At 35.6% G+C, this 9801-nt stretch overlaps 1 protein-coding gene across 4 annotated transcripts; it reads left to right on the forward strand.

Moving 5' to 3' along the window:
• The first annotated feature begins 1693 nt into the window (after positions 1-1693).
• On the forward strand, positions 1694-9801 carry LOC101207113 (DDT domain-containing protein DDB_G0282237). 4 transcript variants are annotated; one of them, XM_011651154.2, is made up of 11 exons: positions 1694-1854; positions 2793-2955; positions 3098-3270; positions 6341-6765; positions 6847-6934; positions 7181-7527; positions 7698-8143; positions 8245-8386; positions 8502-8663; positions 8772-8860; positions 9245-9801. In XM_011651154.2, the coding sequence occupies exons 2-11, from the start codon at positions 2843-2845 to the stop codon at positions 9393-9395; spliced, it is 2136 nt and encodes a 711-aa protein (XP_011649456.1). In that variant the 5' UTR covers positions 1694-1854; positions 2793-2842; the 3' UTR covers positions 9396-9801. The 4 variants fall into 4 exon arrangements, with proteins under 4 accessions (XP_011649456.1, XP_011649454.1, XP_031736847.1 ...); XM_011651152.2 differs by having other exon boundaries at positions 1704-1854; positions 2801-2955; XM_031880987.1 differs by lacking the exon at positions 1694-1854 and adding an exon at positions 1881-2439.

Below are 9801 nucleotides of genomic sequence, written 5' to 3' on the forward strand. Positions count from 1 at the left end.
TGCTAATAGACTAATAGGTGGAAAGTGAAATGTTGGATACCCACGTGGTTCTTTTGTTCTTTGTTCTACTCTCAAATTTGATCCATCAAATTATAACATACTCCACCAATTGCACTATTACGGTGATTTGTGATGAATGTGTATGAAAGTCAACATTATTAAATTTGGTTATTTTGCAATCAACATTTGGGAAAAAAGACCCGACCCGATCTGATCCATGTTGATCCGACACGAAGTCAGGTAAGGTCACAATGGAAAAAGAACCCGTATATTTGGGGTCGGGTCGGGTTTAAAGAAAACCAACCCGACCTAGCCCAATTACACCCCTAGTTTATGGTGGTGTCATTCCTTTTTTTCCGTGTTCAACAATTCCAAATTAAATATTGAAAACTTGTTGAACCATGACTTTAAGCCAAAGTATTGTTTATAGTTCCATGCCACCCTAACAAATCTCCTCACATCAACCACCTTTTGTACATTGTCCTTGTCCTCACATCTACCTTTTGTACATTGTCATTGTTTTTAGATTCTATCACTTATGTCCTCACATCTACCTTTTGTACATTGTCATTGTTTTTAGATTCTATCACTTAATTAAAGTACAAAAACTAAAACAAACATTTAAAAAGTGCATGGATCAAATTGAATAAATTTTGAAAATACGTGGACTAAAACAAATATTTTGAATGTATAGGAACCAAAATGACATAAAATAAACTGTCACTTAGCTTAAATGACATTTAAGCAAAAATTAATAGAATATATAACACAATTTAAAGATAAAATAATAGCATGTATGACACATAAATGAGTAAAAAGACTAACAAAATCCACGTGTAGCCACCATTTTGACTAATTTTTTCCAAATTACTTAAATTAAGCCATCACTAGTAGCAACTCATCACTACTAATGGCAACTATCAATGATGACAACTATTGCTGACAACTACAACTAATGAATATCACTAACAACTGCTATTAACTACTATCACCGATAGTTGCTATTAATAATAGTTATTGTCAATGATAATTTTCTATTCGTCACTATTAGGAGTATTGCTTTCTAGTTTTCATAAACTGGAAGATATCACTAGTAGTAGCTACTAGTGCTAACAATTGACATATTGTTATAAGTTGCTATCATCGATAGTTTTCAATTAAAAAATGTGCAATCGGTTGCTATTATTGATAGCGATTATCTCAATGATAACTTCTATTAATGATAACCTACAATCAATATACTTAACATTTAATTTTTTTACTAGTTGATTGTTCAACATTTTTTTTTTCTGTAAATATTTTATCGTTGTGCTATATTTTATCGTTTATTTTCTATATTGTGCTATATTTATTATATATTTTCAAAACTAAAACTACATGGACTAAAATAATAAAACAGTGTCAACATGAGCTTAGTTCAACTGACACCTGTATGTTTCTATGGACAAAAGGTCCCAGGTTCAAGCATTTAATACAATACCTTTGCAAAAAAAATAAAAAACAATGCACACTTACGTGAGTGCATTCTTTCTATCTTCTATCACATTCACCTTTCTAGTATAGAAATGGTAACGAGAGAGAGCTCGTTGAGGCGGAGCCGGTTGAAGCCGAGCGGAGCCGAGACATTCAAAGTAAACGCGAGAAGGTTTTTTCGGTTAAACAATTAATATATAATAATAATAATAATAAACATAAAAAATACAAATGTGAGAAGAGAACCGCCCTCTCCTCTCGTTTTCTCCAAGCTCTCTCTCTCTCTCTCTCATTCTATACTCCGTCTGTGTCGCTCTTCTTCTTCTTCCAGGGCTCCAGCGCTCTGTGCATTCCTCCGCCATTCCTTCTCTATTCAGCACTGTAAGATTCTCTTCCTTTCTCATTCTTTCTCTTGCATTTGACTTCACCATTCTACCCTCCTTTTCCCAATGCTCCTTCTCCCCCCTTACCCAAACTCACCAATTCTTACGTTTTCTTATTTCCATGCACCTCTCCCCATTTCCTTCGCCTTCTTCCTTCATCCTATCCCCCCCCCCATGCACAATGCTCATTCTATTGCTGCTTTAACTCCTCTCCACCTTCATATTTTATCATTCTTTAATTCTATTCCCTTGCTTTCTTTCTTGGGTTTTCCCCCTTTTCATGCCTCCAACTCAGCTGCTTCTAGGGTTTCTCTTTTGCCTTTATTTCTTTTGCTTCATACTCTGATTTTCTTTTTACTTTTTAGATTAGCTGGGTCATTGCCATGAACATTGTTTTTTCTGTTTCCAATGTTGGATTACTGAATTTTACATCTCCTTATTCAGAATCACAACTATGACCTGCTGGGTTTTTCTTTTCTATCTTCCACCCTACATTTACTTTCCTTCTTCCAACCTCCAACCTCCAATCCCCAACGTCCACACCAACAAATTCCAACACTTGCCCGCTCCCTTTTTAATTAATGTAAATTTGTTTTCTATCCTCACTGGGTCTCTCAATTTTTGTGTGCATTGTCTGTCTTTAAGTTATGCATTCCATCCGTTAACGTTTGGGTTGATCTTGGTTTTTTTGTTTTTGTCACCTTTCTTAATTTTTGATTGGTTAGACAAGAGGAAGACATAAGGAAGTTCGAATTTTTAGTGTTAACTGCGTTTTTGTGTTGTTTTTAATGGAAAATTCGTTTCTGCTAGACATGATAAGCTTCAATTAGGTTCTTGATTTTCACTTTTGTTTTTGTTTGTTTGTTTTTGCATTGCTTAGATTTGGAGAAAATTTTACGTTAATAACTAATATCTGATCACTTATTCAACTTGAAGTGTTGCAGGTAGAGAATCTGTGATACGTATTTAGTGGCCAGGTACTAGTTATGCCCCTGTTGAAAAGAAAGCCTTTTCAATTGGCTGACTCCCCCAAAGATTTGGAGAATCATGAGCTTGTGTATCAAGTTCGGTTCACTAAAGAGATTTTCCGCGATTACAAGTATCCTATCATCTATTATACTCAATATTTTTAGTTATTGTTGGTTATAAGGTGGAAAGTTTAGGAATGTTAATTTTCTAGAAATCTATATTGTTTTGGGGTAACAAAATTTTAATTGTTTTTATTCCTCAACCTGCACCAGTGAGTATCTGGGTAGGATAGATCTATATCGTCGAAGAGTTTGGATGTGTAAATTCACTGGAAAAAGTAATTTGACATATGAGGAGGCTCTGGTTTCCGAAAAATGTGCTGCAGAGAAGGTTCAACAGTTCCCAAAAGATCTTATTGTCCCTGCTCTACAGATTATCCAATATAGTAAGAACCAACTTGCTAGACTCAACAATTCCGTGTGTGAATGTGCTTATTTTGGTTCACTTGATGATAAGATGTTTAAATATTTGCAAATTGGAAACATAGACACATTGTCTGAAATTAGCCTTTATGAGTTCTTTTGTGTTTCAATGCAATAATACGCAAGTCTTCATTTTTTTCCAACCTTAATCTTGATTAAGAATTTTATGAGCTGAATTGGAAAAAAATTAGTGTGGTATATATCTAATGCATGATTTGTAACACAGATATGGGTTTCTGTTTTAAACCTGAACTAAATACGCATGAGTTGTTATTGGAATCAATGTACTTTTGTTCTTCTTCCTCTTTGCTTGTTTATCATTCTTGTATTCTTGCTCCCTCCAACTTATCAATTAGATCTCAGTGTTTAATCTGGTACGGGTCTCTCCATATGTTTTCCTTTTCTCTGGTGTGTAGTACCTTCCTTTATTCATCCTCATTACCTTTTCATTTTTTTTCTCCACCCCCAAGGGCGGGCTTATTGTAAAAACTCTAGAAGCCCTAACAATTTCTGCTGGTATCACCCATTTTTCATTGCCACTTCATTGTGAAGGTAGAACTTCACGGGCTGTATAATACTGTATGGTGTTCCCCCAGTCTATTGTGCTTGGTTGTGAGTAATTCATGTGGCATTTGGAGTTAAGTGTGAAATAGTGAACTCCAAAAAGTTATGAAGTTTGAGAAGTAGTGAACTCTTGGAGCCCACCGTGTAAGGAGTTAATTAGATATAAATTGATGTTCTTTTAGTAGTGGGACCCTTGAACTCCTTGGGCCAAACAAGGAGCGGAGTTCACAACTCCACTTCCTCCATCTCCCACTTCCCAACTCCTTGGACCACCTGCAGTCACTAATTCAAGCAAAATGTATTGGTGGTGTTATTAGTACTAGTTCAAGCAAAAAGTATTGGTGTTATTAGTTATGGGAATGGTGCCATCAATGGCTTTTTGTGGAAGATGTTTCTAGAGAACGTAAGATTCTTTGAGAGGTGGGGGTATTTTGGATACCATTCAATGCAAGGGTTCACTTTGGAGTTTTTTCTCTAAATACTTGAGATTGTGAATGTTTTTTCACTTTTTTTTTTCTTACAAGAAACAATTACATATATTGACGAAACTATAAAAGGAGGAAGGGAGATCCCCAAACCAAAGGAGTTACAATAAATACTTCCAATTGGACAAAAAAGAGGAAGTAAAGTAACAGGAGAAAAGAGATACAAGTTACACCAGAAAGGGCATTGTAAAGGACATTATAAAAGAAATTCCATTAGTAGTCACCTTAGAATATTGTAAGGCAATTTACACCAAGAGACTGTGATTGTTGATTGGCTGATGTTAATTGAAATACGTTTTTTTGTATCGCATTACTTTTCCCTGTGTTTCTCTCTCCCACATTATTTTTGTTGGAGAACTGAACTTCTTCAATTTTATACTATGAAGAAGATCATTTCATTGAAAATTGATTTTCTTTGGCCAGAACTTCTGTTTGTTTTGATCCCATCTTTAGCTAACGCCAAAAATGGGAAGACTTTGAACGTGTATAGAAGTGTCTTGTTTTTCCACTCTATTTTTAAATTCAAACAATTGACATTTCTAGTAGAAAAGAAAACAGAAGAAAGTGGAAAAAGGGTATAAATCCATTGACTATCATGTCAGATTCTTTGATTTTTATGGTGTAATCTCACCAAACCCTTTATAATTACTAGCTAGTTTAAATTTCCACCAATTGGGAGCCTTTCTTTTAACCGTTTGGTGTGATGAGGATATTTCATCTCCCATTTGTTTGTTTCTCTCTAGTATTATATTTTCATGTTTCCCATAAAATTGTGATAGTAAGGACTAAAATCAAAGCAGTTAATAAAATTATGTGGTCAGACAACATGTCCAATGCTTGCAAGAAGTGTCGGACTATGTCTCTCTCTCTCTTTTATTTATTTACTTTAATTCCTGACATTTTGGCAACACAGTTAAGACATGCTTTGGACACATATAGGACACATTTAAAAAAAGTTAAGAAATTAGACCATTCTCTAGATTAAAAGTCTTATTACTATTGGAAAGTTAAGGAAATATAAAAGCTCACTTAGAAAGAAACCTACACAAAATACAAACCTAGTGTGGTTTGGTCTTTGGTGATGTTTCATGTTTTACGTTGGGCTTTGGTTTCAAAGGCTTTTGGTAAGTACACTCTAGGCATCATCTTATCTAGTTGGAAACCCTTTCTTCAGTGAGGTTTTTGTAGGCTTGTCTTTTTGTATGCCCTTGTGTCTTTTCATTGTTTCTCAATAAAAGCAGTTGTTAATGTCAGAAAAAAAAAAAAAAAATAACAATTTGCCTCATCATCAAGTCTATAAAGATTGAGTTGTGACAATTTAAACATTTACTACGTTTAATGACTTTAAATGCATTGGTGATAAAATTTATAGTAAGTCAACCCAACTAATGATTAAGATGATAATAGTACTGAAGTAAAAGATATTCTTTTAGAACTTTTGTTATCTTGTTTAAGTTGGAATTGACGGGAGGACCCGTACCGATTTAAGATTTATAAAATAACTTTTATTAAATATGAGGCTTGCGCTTCGTACTACTTAGATGCGTCACCCCTTCAAGAAGCCTTTAGCATTTTAAAACATTATTTGGATCCCTCATAATGATGATATGATGTGAAACAATGGTGTATTGTTTGTACTTTATTATAGTAAACCTGGAACTTTAGTTTTGGGAAATTTTGGTTATGCTAAATCTAATTAGTTTCAATTTGCGTAGCTTTAGTTCAAGGAATGCTATTTCAGATAGTTCTTGCTGTCACTTTCAAATGGTACATTGAATGCTGGCACCCTCTCATCGGCTCCCTTCATGTGAATGCTTAGGATGTTTTTCTTAGCATCATAGTGTGAATGTTGTTTTCTGGTTGGAGTAGTTTTGTTACGTATAATTGAAATTGTTTGGGATTTTTCGTTCAGTATTTGGTTTCCAATAATACAATGATTTTTGGCCATGAATGATGGAGTCCTACTCTCTTACTTCATTTACAGGCATGTTGTCACTGAAAGATCTTGCAAACACAGTTGCAGTGAAGTTACAGAAGTGTCTGTTTGTTGGTACTGAATTGTATGGAAGGAAAGATGATCAGATTTATCCATGCAAAATATTCAAAGTACTTGAGAATGGTGCTGACGAAGTACAATATGAGGTAGTTTGGCTTGACAAAAATAAGAAAGTAACAGAAACTTCATTACTCAACGCAGAGGATTTAGTACAGAAAAAGCCTCCTTTGAGCAGAAGGTTTTTGAAGTCTTTCATTCGGGAATCTACATATCGCAGTGCTCCTTGGGTGCTTCATGATAAATTGGCCCAAAATCATGGAATTTCAACTGCACTTCCCCAAGAACTAAGAAGCAAGGCCTTTTTCCGTGATGGGCTTTTAATTTGCAACAAAAAGAGAAAAACAAATGACATGGTAATTTTTGAAGCTTGAATTTCAAGTTCCTGAAGTTAATGGTATTCTCCTGTTACTTTTTCTCATATTTTTCATTTATAGGAAACAAGTGATCCCAAAAACTGTAAAAGGAAAAGCATGGAGAGGGGGAAGATGAATGGCTCAATTGCTGAAAACGGTGCAAAGAAAGGTCTATCTAGAACTAGCACTACCTAGGACAGCAGAATTTCATCTTCTAATTAATCTTAAGCCTTAGCAACCAAAATACTTGAGATGTATAGCCTTGTCTTTTATTCTTAGTCATCAGCTTTCCTTCCAGGAAGCACATTTCCTTGGTTCTACTTAATGAAACTCTTCTTGGCTTTTAGTCGTCCATTGATTTTGTCACTTCTATGTTACAAATTTTCTATTCACCATTTTTGCTTTCTTGTATCAGGAGAAGGCGATCTACTTGATCAAGACATCAAATATCCAATTGACGATCTTTTAGTGCAGCCTGGTCCAGATGATCCAGTTTTCTTGGAACGACCTTCTGCTTCAAGGGAATTCAATGTTCCAATGAACTGCGTAGGAGATCTTTTGATGGTTTGGGATTTTTGCTCATCATTCAGTAGGCTTTTGCACTTGTGGCCATTTTCTCTTGACGATTTTGAACGTGCTATCTATCACAAGGAAAGTACTGCACCTCTCCTCGTGGAAGCACATTCAGCATTTTTCCGTTTGCTCTTAAAAGATGAAGGAGAATATTCCTCACTTGTTCAAGGAAAAAAGCGAAAGATGAAGGTTAGTCTTATAACATCACATTGTCTATTTATATTTATCGATTTATCTATTTATTTTTTTCTGTTTTTTAACCTTTTTGCTTTTCCTCTGAACATTTTTTTACTCCAGAAAAAAACTAACACATACGTATTTTTTTATTTGCAACTGTTCTTTTGAAAAAATAAACCCAGATCACATTAATTAATTGGACAGAGTACCTCTGTGACTTCCTAGAAATGATTGGGAATGCTAAATTATGTGCCAACACAGCAACTATTAAGCGAGGTCACTATGGCCTTTTGGCTACTCATGTCAAACTGGGAATCTTGTGCGAGTTGGTTAATCATTCGCTGGAATCAAATATATTCAGGGAAAAGTTAGATGAGATTATTGAACAGAGGCAGGCACTCGGAGCTACCAGGAGAGGGGAAGCCTTGGAAGAAGGCCGAAAGAAAAGAGAAGAGAAAGAACGCTTGAAATCAGAGCCCATGTCCAATGGACATGTAAATGGGCATCTTATGGACAAAGAAAAGAGTGAAATAGCCAAAACTGATCATGGTAGACGGAGTAAAGATTCATCAAAAAATAGGAATGGGGTGGTTATATCATCCCAAAGTGGTCTTTCCCCTGTAAAAAGGTATCACTTTCTTCTTTTTCATGTTAAAATGGTCACTTTTCTATAGTTAGTGGTGATATTTGAGTACTTGACTGTTTTATTTCTTTATTTTACCCATTTAGTGAGGATGATCATCCTATCGCTTATTTGAAGAAAATGGCAAAGAAGCGGAATAGTGATGTAACAGCTGCTTCTGCAAATTCACCGAAGGAAGCAAAGAATGATAGGATGGAATTCAATGATAGGAAAACCAAAGAACAGAGGGTTTGTTCATGTTCCTGCTTTGCTCACGAGAATTTTGTTTTTGATAATGTGGAAGTGCATGTTAGTACAACTGTTTATAGCTTCTTTCCTAAACATGTGTCATTATTGTGCACAGAGGGAATATTATGAGCGGGAGTTGGAGAAACGATCAATAAAAACCAATCCCTTGGGTAAAGACCGACATCATAACAGGTATTGGTGGTTCCGTCGTGATGGAAGAATTTTTGTGGAGAGCTCAGACTCTAAGGAGTGGGGATATTATAGTAGCATGGAAGAGGTATCCCAGCTCTGTACTGTACCTAGTTGCTCTAATACTAGTGGCTGTCCTATGACCTCTTTGTTTGATGCTCTGTTCTACACTTGACTACTTGACTTTTTGGTACAGCTTGATACATTTATGGGCTCACTGAATTGCAAGGGAGAGAGAGAGAGAGCACTTAGCAAGCACCTCGAAAAATTTTATAGTAAAATTTGGTAAGCTGGCCATTAATAGTCTGCCATTTATAATACATTTGCTTTGCCCTCACATAATCATGATGATGTTCATTTAAGAGGTCATTTCCATCGTTTTACTGATGTGCTCTGCTATATACTGGAATAGATTAGAATGCAGCATGCAGTTGCACATTCAAAGAACTATCCAGTATCCATCCATAGACTTTACAATGTTTCACTTCTGATCTAGGATATCCTACGTATCCTTTGTTGACAAATCAAGTTGCTTGCTGTTGTTGATTTGAAGTTTCATTTTTTCTTCCAGTTATGTTATATGCTTATATTTAATATTATGATGGAGTTGGATCTCCTGTCTTTTGGTAAAGATGTTGACATAATTATGGTTCAAATTTGCATTGGCAGCCTTGAACTCAACAAGAGATCGAAGGAATTAACTAACCAAATTGCAGTGGAGGAGGCCGTGCTGCGACGATCCACTCGCGTTCGTGCTCCTCCCAGGGAAAATCCTGCTACTGCCTATCTCAGATATGTTAACAGGTGGAAAGAGGATTGACTTGAAGCTAGTTTGCGTCCAACATGATACAGTCGCATCTAGTTTCCTAGTACAGAGCATTTGTTAGGTGGGAAATGGAGAAGTTTGTTTCGATTTTGTTTTTCTTATTTTGATTTCCTCAATTTATCATTGGTTGGTGGAGATGCCATATAGCATGGTAAGTGGGTGTGTGTGGGGGTGGGGGGAGAACTAGAAGGGATGGAGCAATTTTTTTCTGCAGCTCATTCCATTTAAAAGCTTAACCACATGGTTTTTTTTTTTTTTTTTTCTTTGAGAGGGAGGGATGGAGGGATGGAGGGATGGAGGGATGGAGGGTTAAAAGATGGCTCTAGGCATTCTTTATTTGTAGCATAAACAGCTAACAAATTACTATAACATGCAAAACATATTCTGTTTACTCCATCTA

Source organism: Cucumis sativus, chromosome 2 (genome assembly GCF_000004075.3).
Source record: "Cucumis sativus cultivar 9930 chromosome 2, Cucumber_9930_V3, whole genome shotgun sequence".
NCBI classification, from domain to species: Eukaryota; Viridiplantae; Streptophyta; class Magnoliopsida; order Cucurbitales; family Cucurbitaceae; genus Cucumis; species Cucumis sativus.